At 50.1% G+C, this 15,045-nt stretch overlaps 1 protein-coding gene across 1 annotated transcript in view; it reads left to right on the top strand.

Moving 5' to 3' along the window:
• Positions 1 to 10,538, top strand: part of LOC147718609 (COMM domain-containing protein 5-like) — a 147,573-nt gene extending 137,035 nt beyond the window's left edge. The window contains exon 7 of the mRNA XM_086918571.1: positions 10,187 to 10,538. Coding sequence (XP_086774697.1) covers positions 10,187 to 10,288 — 102 coding nt within the window. The 3' untranslated portion in view covers positions 10,289 to 10,538. The remainder of the gene's footprint in view (positions 1 to 10,186) is intronic.
• Positions 10,539 to 15,045: the final 4,507 nt, after the last annotated feature.

The following is a 15,045-nucleotide window of genomic DNA, read 5'->3' as shown; positions in this document are numbered from 1 at the left end:
CGCTGACGTCAGTTCTTCTTTTTTCCGCGCCAGTGGACGCAGATCTGAAGAGCAGTACTCCGGTCTTTGACCAAGTTTTTCGATTGTTTTTTCCTCTACTGTGCCTGATAGGATGCCTGGGTTTAAGAATTGCGATGACTGTGAGCGCACGATGTCGGTCACAGACCATCACCGCCTCTGCCTCCGGTGTCTGGGCCCTGACCACGACGTGGACTCCTGCGTCGACTGCCGGGCCCTTACCAACAAGGCTAGGCGGGAGCGGTCCCGCAAGCTACTGGAGCTCCGGGTGTCGGCCCCACGTCGGGACCGGGAGCGGTCCCGGTCCGGCCGGAGGTCGAGAGAGCGTTCGAGGGAGCGGTCGCGGAGCCGCGCCGGGCGCTCCGGAAGTCGACACCACTCGTCAGGCTCGTCAGGTAAGAAGCACAAGAAGTCGGGGCGTCGTCATCGTACCCCCGACTCCCCCCGACGCTCGCGCGATGCGGCCGGGGGCTCGGGTGACCCCAACCCCGCGGCTCCGCGAGAGTCGCCGGCGCGGCCTGCCTCATACCCTCCGGTCCCTGGGCATGGCGCGACGCCTGAGGAGATCGAGGCGTTCCTCATGGCCATGAGGGCGCTCGCTTCTCCGACGGGGCCTACGGCGCCTTCGGGCCCAGTGCTACCGTCTGGGGGCCCTAGCGGTTCGGGTGTCCCTGCCTCGGCGCCGTCGAGTGCTCCGGCCCCGGCGCCGCCGACGGCTCCGACCCCGGCGCCGCAGGGGCCTTCGGGATCGGCGCCGGCTGGTCTTCCGGCCTCCCCGGCGCCGTTGCCATCGGGGTTACCCCCGACGCCGCCCCCGCGCGGCGCCGGTTCTCCGCTGCCGGTTCCGGCCGGCGGTGGGGTTCCGACGCCGGCTCCGGGCGGCGCCGTCCCCTTACCTTCTCCGACGCCGGACGCGGCGCCGGACGGGCGTCGCTCGACGCCGGTCCCGGCGCCGATGGGGCCCATGAACCCCGAGGAGCCGGTCTTCATCATTGACTCCGAATACGGAGAGGATGAGGAGTACGGTGAAGGTTGGGAGGGGTCCGAGGACCCTCTGGCTCGCGAGTGCCAGTATGACCCGGACTGGACAGGTGACTTGGGGGATGCCAGTGGTTTGGACGGCTCTCCTAACCCTGGTTTGATCTCTCCTCCAACCGTGGCATCGGTGGAGGGAGCTGCCTATTCTGTGGTGCTGATGAGGGCTGCCAAGGCCTTACACCTTGAGCTCCCCGTCGCGGCCGTGAGGCCTAACATCCTCACCGAGGTCTTTAAACCGCAGTCACCGCAGTCATGCCCACTGGAGCCACTGCTGCCGTTTAATGAAGCCTTGTCTGACGTTCTGTTGGGCACGTGGTCCAGGCCCGCTTCAGGTGCGCCTGTTGATCGGAACGTGGCCAGGCGCCACCGTCCTTGTCCGGACGACCCCAAGTACCTGTCTACCCACCCCACTCCTGAGAGTCTGGTGATCCAGGCCTCGACCTCCCAGTCCGCATTCCCGTCGGCCCCGCCCGACCGGGAATCCAAGAGGTATGACCAGTTTGGCAAAAAGGTCTTCTCGTCCATTAGTTTGGGCCTGCGGTCTTGCAACACCGCCTGCCTCTTGGGCCGCTACACCCACTCTGTGTGGGATACGGTCGCGGAGCTGCTGCCAGAATGCCCCATGGAGGTGCGGGCAAAGCTCGGTCAGGCTGTGGCTGAGGGCCGAGATGCAGCGAAATATTCAATTCGGTGTGGTCTTGATACGACCGACTCGCTGGGCAGAGCTATGTCTACGACTGTGGCGATTCGTCGCCACGCCTGGCTGAGATCCGCCAATTTTTCGGCTGATGTCCAGAATACCCTGATGGACATGCCGTTTGATGGCTGTCACCTGTTCGGTGACAAAGCGGACCACGCGCTGGAACGCTTCAAGGACTCCAGGGTCACGGCCAAGTCCTTGGGTCTCTCGACCCAGCGTCAGCAACCGGGTTCGTTTCGTCCCTTTCGTGGCCAAGGAAGGGGCGCCCCCACACGTGCTGCCAGCCCCGCGGTGGCGGCCGTGGAAACCGCTGTGGTGGCGGTCGGGGACAACGGCGGGGTCAGACCACACCTTCCCCCGCAGCATCTACCCCAAAATCCTCCTAGTCCGTGCTTTCGGCCCCATGTGACGCCAGTGGGTGGCAGGGTTCGCCATCACCACGCTCACTGGCGCACGATCACTTCGGACAGGTGGGTGCTGCAAATCGTCCGAAGGGGCTACTCCCTCCCCTTCGAGACCTCTCCTCCAGCCATGCCACCGCAGAACCACCGTGTGTCGGGGGACCACTTGACACTTCTGCAGGAGGAAGTTACGGCCCTCTTGGCCAAGGGGGCCATCGAGCGCGTTCCTGGGCCAGAAGTAGGGCGTGGTTGTTATTCCCACTACTTTCTGGTGCCCAAGAAGGACAAGGGGGGCCTACGTCCTATCTTGGATCTAAGGAACGTCAACGGCTTCCTCCGGAAGGAGAAGTTCAAGATGTTGACGTTAGCTCAGGTCTTGGCTGCTCTAGACCCACAAGACTGGATGGTAGCGTTGGACTTGCAGGACGCCTATTTTCACATCCCCGTCCTGCCGGCCCACCGGCGTTACCTGCGGTTCATGGTAGGCCAGGAGCATTTTCAGTTTATCGTGCTTCCCTTCGGCCTTACCAGCGCCCCACGGGTGTTCACAAAGGTCATGGCGGTGGTCGCAGCCCATCTGCGCAGGTTGGGGGTTTCAGTCTTCCCCTACCTAGACGACTGGTTGTTGAAGGCGGGCTCGCCCTAGACAGTCGTCCACCACCTTCAGATGACGGCAGACCTCTTGCACGACCTGGGGTTCTCCATCAATGTGCCGAAATCACACCTGTGTCCCTCTCAAAAGCTCCTTTTCATCGGAGCGGTTCTGGACTCGGCGCAGTTTCGGGTTTATCCTCCGGAACGGCGGGTTCGGGATATTCAGGCTTTGATTCCCATCTTTCAGCCGCTATCCCGGGTTTCGGTCAGGTTGACGCTGCGGCTGCTGGGACTGATGGCTTCCTGCATCCTTCTGGTGCATCACGCTCGGTGGCGGATGCGGGCTCTGCAGTGGGACCTGAAGTTTCAGTGGGCCCAGCATCAGGGCAACTTGTCCGACCACGTCTTGATCTCGGAGGGCACTGCGAGACAACTGCAGTGGTGGCTTACGGACCGCGATTGGGTCAGGGGCAAGTCCCTCTCCCTTCCCCAACCGGAGCACGTTGTCGTGACGGACGCGTCCCTCCAGGGCTGGGGTGGCCACTTGGGAGAGGCAGAGATCAGAGGCATCTGGTCTCCGGCGGAGTCCCGGCTCCATATCAACATGTTGGAGCTGCGGGCGATTCGTCTGGCACTGAAGGCATTCCTCCCCTTTGTCAACGGGAGTGTGGTGCAGGTGTTCACCGACAACACCACCGCCATGTGGTACTGCAACAAACAGGGCGGTGTGGGGTCGTGGACCCTTTGCCAGGAGGCTCTGCGCCTCTGGCAATGGCTGGAACGTCAGGACGTGACTCTGACGGTTCAACACCTGGCAGGTTCTCTGAACGCCAGGGCGGACGAACTCAGCCGTCGGTGCTCGATGGATCACGAATGGCGTCTGAACTCGGACGTGGCGCAAGGCATCTTTCTGCAATGGGGAGAGCCTTGGTTAGATCTATTCGCCACCGAAGAGAACGCGCAATGTCATCAGTTCTGCGCGTTGGAGTTTCCAAGACGGCACTCGCACGGCGACGCCTTTCGGCGCGAGTGGAGTTGCGGTCTGTTATACGCCTTTCCGCCTATACCACTTCTGCCCAGAGTGCTGAAGAAGATCAGGCGCGACCGGGCCCAAGTTATCCTTGTGGCTCCGGACTGGGCTCAAAGATACTGGTATCCCGAGCTACTCAGCATGTCAGTCGGTCCCCCGATCCGCCTGCCCCTTCAGGAGGACCTTCTGTCGCAGCAGCAGGGGACGGTCCTCCACCCGAACCTGTCCAGTCTCCACCTCCATGCTTGGAGATTGAGCGGCGGCAGTTGAGGCCATTTGACTTGCCTCCTGAAGTCTGTGATGTTATTCTGGCAGCCAGGCGTCCCTCCACTAAGTCGGTATACGCCTGTCGGTGGAACAGATTTGTGGCATGGTGCACAGCAAAGGCTGTGGATCCTCTTTCTGCCCCTCTTTCGGAGGTTCTTCTGTTTCTTCTTTCTCTTGCCCAGCAGGGCTCTGCTCTGGGCACTATCAAGGGCTACCTTTCTGCCCTTTCAGCCTTTTTAAGGCTTCCTGATCAGCCTTCTTTGTTCAAATCCCCGATTGTAACTCGATTCTTGAAAGGCATCACTCACATGTTTCCACCTGTTCCGTTTGTGATGCCTCAGTGGGATTTGAACCTGGTTCTGACCTTTCTAATGTGTGCTCCCTTTGAGCCCCTTCATTCTTGTCCTCTCCGTCTCCTGACTTTAAAGACGGCTTTCCTGGTTGCCATCACCTCTGCCAGGAGAGTGAGTGAGCTCCAGGCTCTTTCTGTCCAACCTCCTTTCCTGTCCATTCATCCTGATAAGGTGGTTCTGAGGACTAGGCCTTCTTTCCTGCCCAAGGTTGTTTCGGCCTTTCACATCGGGCAGTCCATCACCCTCCCTTCCTTCTTCCCGCCTCCGCATCCTTCAAAGGATGAAGAGCGGCTCCATCGTCTGGACCCAAAACGTGCGCTTTCGTTTTACATGGATCGCACACGCCAGTTCCGGGTGGATGACCAACTGTTTGTTGGCTACGTGGGTGCGAAGAAGGGACGGGCGGTCTGTAAACGAACCATCTCTCGATGGGTCGTCCTCTGCATCAAAGCGTGCTACTCTTTGGCTCGGAAGGAGCCTCCTGTTGGGCTGAGGGCCCATTCCACTCGGGCCACGGCGGCTACCACTGCCCTGGGCCGGGGAGTCCCCTTGCAGGACATTTGCCAAGCGGCTACGTGGGCCTCGCTGCACACCTTTGCGAGGCACTACTGCCTGGACAGTCAAGTCCGGAGGGATGGCTTCTTTGGCCGTTCTGTCCTCCAGGACTTTCTGGTGTAGTTTGTATTGGTTCGCAGACCCACCACCGGGGTTGGTATTGCTGGGGTATGTATTCTAAGGTAAGGAATCTAACACTAACGTGTTTCTTTCAGATGAACAAGTTACTTACCTTCGGTAACGATATATCTGTAAGAAACATTAGTTAGTGTTAGATTCCTTACCGAACCCACCCATCCTCCCCGTTCTGCGAACTGATACCTAGGGTTAAGGTCATCCCTTTCAGGGCCCTAGTTTTTACATGGCACCAGTGTTGGTTCTCTCATGGCTCTGCGTCTCCTGGCGCGGAAATGCTGTGTGCAAAGAACTGACGTCAGCGCGCGGAGGCGGCGTCTATGTACTCCAGCGACGTCATCACGGCGCACGACGCCGACGACGGACGCGGAGCCGCAGGGGACGCCTGCAGACGACGCCTACCGACGCGCAGGGGTACTGCTACGCAAAAGTTTCCGGATCCAGACTGACGCCTGGGGATATTCTAAGGTAAGGAATCTAACACTAACTAATGTTTCTTACAGATATATCGTTACCGAAGGTAAGTAACTTGTTCGTCTGTATTTTTTCTGTTATAAATATGGCACAATGTTTACAGGCCACTTGGTGCAAGATGCCTGCTGTTTGTAAATGTGACACTTGGAAATGGGAGAAAATGTAAATGAGGAGTTTTGTGGAATCCAAATATACATAAAGTTAACTCTTTAGTTGCATTTTCTCCCATTTCAAAGTGTTGCCTTTATACTAAGTAGACTTATTGCTCTGTGTCTGGTACACATGATGCCATACTTATAACTGAAGATTGTAGCCATTATTTTAAGTGGGAGAAATTTTAAAGTGCACAAAAATATTCCATATTATTACATCAGGAGAGCCCAGGTTGCGATTTCGGCCTGGCGAGGGTTAGGAGAACGGGCTGCACTGCTGTTGGCGGACATGGACAGGGCGTTTGACTCCCTGAGCTGGACGTATTTATTTGCCCTATTGGGGCGTCTGAATCTCGGGACCCGATTTTTAGCATATGTGCGGCTCTTATACACGGACCTCATGGCCGCGGTGCGAGTAGGTGGAGGGGTCTCCCGCTCTTTCAGTATCCGCCGGGGGACGAGGCAGGGTTGTCCCCTCTCCCAATATCTATTCGCACTGACGATGGAACCCTTTGCGGCATGGGTGCGGATTGACGCCCAGCTGAAGGGCTTCCAGTGGTCGTCCGACGTGGCTGATAGAGTGGCTATGTATGCGGATGACGTGCTGTTTTTCCTCACAGACATTGAGCGCTCGGGACCTCGCATTTTGCGAATATTACAAATCATTGGTGAAACATCGGGCCTCTATATGAACCCTAGTAAGTCTACCCTATGGACCCTGGGGGGTCCGCAGCATGTGGGGGACTGGGCCAATGAGCTCCAGGTGACCGCTGATGGAGTGAAGTACCTGGGAGTGTACCTCACAGAGGATGCCGCCGTGGCCCGGGAGCGCAATATCACCTCGGTATGGGACCGTGTGCGGGGGGACCGTGTGCGGGAGGACCTCAAGGTTTGGGCCAGAATGCCGCTTTCCATACATGGTCGATCCGCCATCTTTAAGATGGTGGCGCTTCCTCGCCTGCTCTATCAATTACAAAATCACCCAGTGCTGATCCCACAGGATTGGTTCCGGCGTCTTAACACAGCGTTGAGTGGCTTTCTGTGGGAGGGGGGAGCTGTTCGGGTGGCCCTACAGACTTGCTTTTGCTCCACGTTCACGGGTGGGTTCGCCACCTTGGACGTCCTTCCATACTACCAGGCGTCCCACCTTCTGGTTTTGAATGATTGGTGGTACGCAGATAGGAGAGATCCCGCCTACGTGGTGGAGCGAGCCCTGATGGGTACTGCCTCATTGCATACGCTCCTATACTCGACACCCCTTAGGAGGTCCCTGCCGTCTATTACGCAGGTGGTCTTCCAGATATGGCAGGCTCTGCGTAGGGTGGGATGGTAGAATGTCCTAACGTTGGAGACCCCACTGTGGCAGAATGGTAGATTGCCCCAGCTCGCTGCCTTGGTGGGCTTTAGGGAGTGGGACACAATTGGCATCTCCTCCCTGGGTGATGTCATGTCAGGGTGTGTCCTTAAGTCCTTCGATACTCTAAGGTTGTTGAACGTAGGAGTTAAGAACAAAGCCCTTGACTGGATAAGGAGTTTCCTAACCGATCGCACCCAGACTGTCACCATGGGTGCATATCTGTCAGCGGAGGTAGAGATTTCTAAAGGGGTGCCACAGGGCTCCTGCTTGAGCCCAACACTCTTTAACATCTATGTGGCACCCCTGGCAAGAGTGATGCGGAAATTTGGTTTCATCCCCGTGTCATACGCGGATGACACGCAACTCCTCTTCCCTTTTGAAACTCTCACCGCTGAGTTAAAAAACTCCTTCTCTGCTGGCTTGAAGGCCGTTGCACAGTGGATGTCCACCAACTATCTACAGTGCAACGTTAGCAAAACAGAAGTTATGCTATTCGGTGAGGCCAAGCTTCTATGGACTCCGGATTGGTGGCCTTCTTATCTTGGTATGGTCCCAGAACCCAAACAGGTCGTGAAAAACCTGGGGATCCGCCTCGATCAGGATCTATCACTAAAGCAACACAGCAACCTTGTTGCAGGCTCATGCTTTCATGTCATCAGCATGTTGCGGAAAATTTTCCTTTATTGCCAGACACGTTTAGGAAGACCTTAGTGCAAGCCCTTGTTCTGAGCCGCATTGACTACTGCAATGGCCTGCTTCTATCTGCCAACGAGGGAGTGCTGGCTAGACTTCAGGTAGTCCAAAATACTGCGGCGCGCCTAGTCCTGAATGCCCCTCCAAGAACAGCATCCAAACCTCTTCTACATCAGCTTCACTGGCTCTCTATACGACAAAGAGTAAAATTTAAAATATCCTGTATTATTCATAAAAGCATAAATGGACAAGGCCCTACCTACCTGAAACAGAAATTCACCCCTTACATCCCCTCCAGGTTGCTCAGATCTAGTACAAGCCATCTATTGGTAGTACCTCGTGCCAAAAAGACCAGACACGGAGGCATAGCGCTATCTGTAGCAGGACCCATTTTATGGAACCGGCTTCCTCTGACTCTTAGACTCTGTACCTCTCATTTAAAATTCAGTAAACTCCTTAAAACTGTACTGTTTAAGAATGAGATCTAATCCACATCTGTATTTTCTCCACTGTATATGTTAACCGGCCCAAAAGCGCAGAGATACTCCAGCTGGAGTCGATTCCAGCGCTATATAAGCTCGTAAATAAATAAATACGGGAGGAATTTGAGATGCCTCGTACCCAGTTCTACAAATATCTCCAATTCCGGCATGCACTTACTCCATACCTCCAGGGGGTGGAGGAATTACCTGAGTTTAGTCCCATCGAAGCCCAGCTTTTTATGGGGGAATTGCCTGACAGGAAGATATCCCGTATTTACCAAACCTTAGTGCGACATAGCTCCACAGACCTAGCGCAGCTTAAAACGATATGGGAACAGGATGTTGGGGAGCTTGATGAGGAGGACTGGGTTGAGGCACGGGAGGTACCCAGGGGAGCGGCCATTTCCATGCGCTTGCGACTTGTACAGTTCCGGTACCTCCATCGTACATATTACACTAGGCAGCGCCTGTGGAGGGTGGGTTTAATAGCCTCTCCAAATTGCCTCAGATGTGAGTCAGAAGTAGGTACGCTGCTGCACACTGTGTGGGAGTGTAGGGTCCTACAGAGGTTCTGGGATGGGGTGTTCCGATGCTTGAATGAGGCCCTGGCCTGGGGACTCCCGAGAACTCCTAAGCTGGCCCTCCTCCACGTGATGGCCGATGTGGGGGGCAATCGCTATAAGCGGCATCTTCTCTTGTTGGGACTAACCCTGGCTAAACGGGACATAGCGAGGTCCTGGAAGGCGCCCCGAGCCCCCTCACTTATAGCTTGGCAGAATGGGATGGACTTCTGCATGGCTCTGGAGCAGCCGATATATGTGGCCAGAGGCTGTCCTCAAAAACACTATAAGATCTGGAAACGGTGGGCAGACTACCGGGGTCTGGAACTGGACCCGCCACCTGAGGAAGATGCATTTCAGCTCCTCTGACAGCCCGACAGCTCAAGGTCCGGGCGGATGTTGTGGCACACTTGGCAGGAGGTTCATGTCCTCAATACCACACGGGCGGATTCTTCAGCGGCGCGCTCGGGGGGGAGGGGGGTTGGGGGGGCGGAGGTAGGTGGGAGGCGGTGGGGTGTTTGATCCTGGTTTTTTTGCATATATTTGATTGACCATTACCAAATAATTGCATGTATTAATGCTTTACAATTTGCTACTAGTGATTGTCTCTGGTGTTCAGAGCATTGCTTATAATATTTCTCATGCAATCAATAAAATCTGTGTTAAAAAAAATAATATTCCATATTATTAGCATTTCTGAGGAATATTTTTCTGCACTTTAAATTTTTCCCATTTAAAAATGTGGTTATATGTTTGTGTTATACTTTTAAATCTGCCACATATGGCAAAAGGTATGTCCCGTGTCACAAGTACATAGGCCAGTCTCTCAGTCATACATACACATATATCCCATTAATACAAACACATGTTCATACATCCCTAAAGACCACACTATCCCTCGCACACATGGCACCTCTGTCATAGTGCTCCTGGTCAAAGTATTTTGTTCAAACCATAGTATTTGGCTCTATGGACCATAAGCTTAAACTCATTGAAGCCTGCTGTGGAGGTGTCTGGTAACAATGTGTAAGTTGTTTGGCCTTCAGTAGCTCACATGGATTTTCACTGAGCTACAGAAAAGGTTGGAGACCTCTCTTGTAACTATTTTGGAGTAAGTTAGAGTACTTGGGTAAAGCATTTGTGAAAGATGTTGTTTTCTTATTTTTATTTGTGTGTGATTTTCTATGTTAGCCTTGGTAAACTTACAGGGCTGAGTGGGTCAGTGGTTTTATGTTGTGTTAGCTAGTCCTGTGAGCAGAGTCCAGTGCTTACCCATGAGTAGCACCTCCTTATGTGCACATGCTCGGGCAAAATTAAGCACGTAGTCACTGAAACAGGGTAATATATATTTTAAATTTGCCATATTTTTTTTTTTAGGTTCCAGTTACAAAGTTTCAGGAGCTAAGATACAATGTAGCCCTGCTACTGAAGGAAATGAATGATCTGGAGAAAAGAAGCATTCTTAAAATCAAGGATTGACCTGTGCCTTCATTTACCAGAACATACCCAAAACCAAGTTATGAGATTGATAAATGTGTATTTTATAAGACCAACAAATAATTTTTGTCTCTGCAACTGGAAGCTTATGTGTAAATGGACAAAACTGTTTTAGTAAATTTGAAGTTACTTTTGGTAAAGTATGATCCCTTATCTTTCAACCCTGATGTTAACATGCAATTTACTTTTTATATTAGAATAGAAAATGTATGGTAGTACTTTGCACTGTAAATAGCATTTTTCCTTGTGTATTTTGAAATGCCTTCATGAACGTTTTAATTTCAGCTGTGAGAACCATGAAATAGTCATTTTCTGTATGATTATTGAATGGTGGGTGTCACACCTTTATACTATTACTCATTTGAAAATTATCATTTCTTAGAGGTCTGTAGCCAAAGCATGGCTGTTGCACTCTGATCTATGTGCCTCAGTGAAATTGATCTGGTTGTGAGAGTTACTTGTGATCTTTAGATTACTACCACAGAATTCCCTGCTTTAAGCAGTGAGGTATTTTTGGCCAATTTCTTCCAATCAGTGAATCCATAGTATGATAAGTTTCTCAATGAGTGGGTCAACAGTCCAAGGTCTGGGCGCCTCCTGTTGTGGTGTATGGCACAGAAAGAGCTTCTCGAGTGAACCTCCTGGGAATGGTTAATAAAAATGTCACATCCTAATTTTGCTTCCTTATGATATATATATATTCACTGAAAAAAACATAGGTTTCAGGCCTTATATAGTTAGGAGTTAGCATTTAAAAAACCTTTAAAATTCACTCAAAAACTAAGTTTTAGGGGTGTTATAGTTAGCTGGACATTTCACTCATACAAAACCATTGAAATTGCTCCTATATAGTTAGTTGTACTAACTATATTTTGCGCACCCGCAATCCCCTGCTGATGATGTCACATATTACATCATTCATGACATGGTCAGTGACATCACTGATGACATTTCAAATGACAATACTGAAGGCATCATCCAGTGAATGTGGTTTGCTTCGTTATTTAAATATGCATTATATATATAGCAATTTGCATTGAAGAATGAGTGGATATATAAAAATAAATATTTGGATGGAGGATTTAGTAGCAGTGTAATTGACTGTTTACTTGACCAATTTATGGTGTCTCACTAAATATAGTGGATAGTGACTAAACTGTGTGAATATCTGTATCACTTTGTCAGTTTTTGTGTAAACTGGTTCTCCAGTTGGTTACTAGCTATGTGAAAGTCTATATTAGTTATTGATTAGTTAACTGAGTATTTGTATGGGAGAGTGAATGTGTGTGTGGTTCGGTGGGGGGGGGGGGTGGGGGGGGGGGGGGGGGGTTGTGACTGCCCAAAGATGTGTGAATACTTGATTCACTAGATATATGAAGTTAAAACTACATGTTCTGACAGTTGTTTGGGTGAGTGAATATCTTTATGGGTGTGGTGATGAGCAAATATATTTCTCAATGGTACAAGTCCAACAAACTAGAAAAATAAAAGGCAGTGTATGTGTCAGTTGTTGTATATAAATAAGTATACATAAGACTCAATGATTGTGTGAGTGACTGTATGGATAACTGTATACTTGTAATAATGATTTTATAATTCACTAAGTATGACTTACTATCTAAATGAATAGACGAAGTTGTGCTTGTATAAGTGTGTAGCTAAGTAAATATATAAGTATGATCCATTGTTTTTCCTAAGTGAGTAGGATGACTTCATATGTGAATAGGATCTGTGCTGGTGTGTAATGTCGATATAGGTGTATAAGTATTTTTGATAGTGTTCTATTGTTCATTGACAGCATGTATGAGTGAATCTACAGCTAAGTGATTAGATGTGTGTGTATACATCTATGAATCACTGAGTGGGTTTTTAGATTCTTGTATTGCTGTGACAATGGATTCTAATATGATACTCTGTATTTTACAAAGTGATGAAAGATTTTACTAGTGTATGAAAAGGTGTATGTGATTGTCTCGTGGATGATGTCATCAGTGATGTCATCAGTGATGTCACTGACCATGTCATGAATGATGTAATATGTGACATCATCAGCAGTGGATTGCGGGTGCGCGAAATATAGTTAGTACAACGAACTATATAGGAGCAATTTCAATGGTTTTGTATGAGTGAAATGTCCAGCTAACTAAAACACCCCTAAAACTTATAGTTTTTTGAGTGAATTTTAAAGGTTTTTTAAATGCTAATACCTAACTATATAAGGCCTGAAACCTATGGTTTTTTCAATGAATTTCAAAGGTTTTTTTAATGCTAATTCCTAACTATACAAGACCTGAAAGCCCACCAGGAATCTCCAGTATGCGCCAGGGGACTGCATTGCAGAGAGGTGTAATGAAGCCACGCCCCTTTTTACACCTCTCTGCAACGCAGCCCCCGGGCGTGTTTGCAGAGGGGGAACTAATTCCCCTTGCATACTGAGGGTCCATGGGGGCCAACTAGCCCACCTTGAACCTGCAGTATGCGCCAGGGGGCTGCATTGCAGAGAGGTGTAATGAGGCCACACCCTTTTTACACCTCTCTGCAACGCAGCCACCGTGCATGTTTGAAGAGGGGGAACTAATTCCCCTTGCATACTGGGGGCCCGTGGGGGCCAACTAGCCCATCTGGAACCTCCAGTATGCGCCAGGGGGCTGCATTGCACAGAGGTGTAATGATGCTATGCCCCTTGTTACACCTCTCTGCAACGCAGCCCCCTGGCGCGTTTGCAGAGGGGGAACTAATTCTCTTGCATACTGGGGGTCCCTGAGGGCCAACTAGCCCACCAGGAGCCTCCAGTATGCGCCAGGGGGCTGCATTGCAGAGGTGTAATGAGGCCACACCCTTTTTTACACCTCTCTGCAACGCAGCCCCCGTGCCTGTTTGAAGAGGGGGAACTAATTCCCCTTGCATACTGGGGGTCCCTGGGGGCCAACTAGCCCACCAGGAGCCTCTAGTATGCGCCAGGGGGCTGTGTTGCTTTGCCCCGGAGGGCGGCTGTCCCCGGGGCAGTGTGGGGTGGATTGGGCACCCCCCACACTTCTTTATCACTATGCCCCCGCGATTTGGTCGCCCTGGGGGGTAATTTTTAAAAAACCTACCTTGTGGGACCACCTTAACAGGCCTAGCGGGTCGGGTGATTCTACCCTGCCCCCTTTTTGTGTTCTACACGTTTGTTTTTCTGCTTTCTTGTGCCTCAGTCTAATGAGCACAAGATGGCTGCCAACACTTCCTGGTTTGGAGTGTTGACAGCCAATAAGCATGCAGCTTTCTCGGAATGGTGCGCGCACCATCCGCGTACCGTATGCATACGTACGCGGACCCGTGCGCGCGCACGGTACGCGCACTCCGCGATTTTTCGAAAAAAAAGAATATTTTTTTTAACCTTGGGGGGTCCTAGTAGAACCCCCTGAGCAGGCCTAGGAGGAATGGGTGCTTCTACCCTGCCCCCTTTTTGAGTTTTACACGTTTGTTTTTCTGCTTTCTTGTGCCTCAGTCTACCGAGGCACAAGACGGCTGCTAACAATTTCTGTTTTGGAGTGTTGACAGACATTGGCAGCCAATCAGCATGCAGCTCGCGCACGCGAAGGTCCGCGCACGTGTATATATATATATATATATATATATATATATATATAATAACCACCGTCTCCTTCACGCAATCGTTCTCTCCACGACCACGCCTTGCGGACACAGACACGGACCAGAGATTTTCGGATGCTGTTATTCTTTATTCAGCTGTCGCCGTAACGTTTCGGCACAAAGCCTTGATCACATGACAGCGCAACAACATTAGCAGTGATTATTTAAAGTGCACAGTGCTGCTTCATGATTGGGTGATTATTTTCATGAGTATAGAAGAAAGACTCGCAATTATTTCTAAGCATGTCATTCACTTGGGATAATGCACGATACAATTATACGTATAAAATGAATATATTCGTATAAAATCATGCCTAAATTAATATTTATGTGTACATTTTCGTAGATATAACAGGTTAAATCCCGATACGATTTTCAACATTTAAAAAACATTCAAAATAGTGGGTTAAATCCCTTAACCATATCATTCCTGAAATTTGATGAGCCCAGTCTTTCCAACTATAATAAAACATACTTTCTAAGTGTACAATAAAGTGCATTTCCGTGCTATTTAAAATTACGTGAACTAATTTGACTGAGTAGGACTGAGCCCAGAACCTTTACTCATTGTGCTACATGACTGCTTTCAGTAGCCCCTCCCTCTCCATTGTGTATTTATCATTTTGTAGTAGTTTCTAGACGATCCTCAGACCCATTATATATAATATGCAATATATGTCTAACATTGTTAAATTTACAATAGAGGTGGCATTTTAAATTCATTACCAAATTAATCGTAAGTTATTTCCATATACTCTTTTCTTTCATCTTTGGACTATGGTTTTTTGACATTAGATTCTGCTGAACATTAATATATTAATGGACTAGGGGGTGAGAAGCTCCAATAGGGTAGAACTGTTCAACTGTATGCTTTCTCTTCTTACATATTGCATTAGTGCATCGATTGAGGTTTGATGTTTAAGTGGTTACTGCTGTTATACAATTGGTTTCCGATTGTTATCCGAGGAATATATATTTCATTAGTTGATATTATGCTTTTAAAACAATAAATAACATAAAATCCCTAAAAAAGATTTCCTAATCAGTATTTAAATAAATAGTTATAATAACTAAATTTATCTACATTGATATATACATTTCAA

Source organism: Lissotriton vulgaris, chromosome 4_1 (assembly GCF_964263255.1).
Source record: "Lissotriton vulgaris chromosome 4_1, aLisVul1.2, whole genome shotgun sequence".
In the NCBI taxonomy this organism is placed as follows: Eukaryota; Metazoa; Chordata; class Amphibia; order Caudata; family Salamandridae; genus Lissotriton; species Lissotriton vulgaris.
This window is presented reverse-complemented; position numbering and strand designations above follow the sequence as displayed.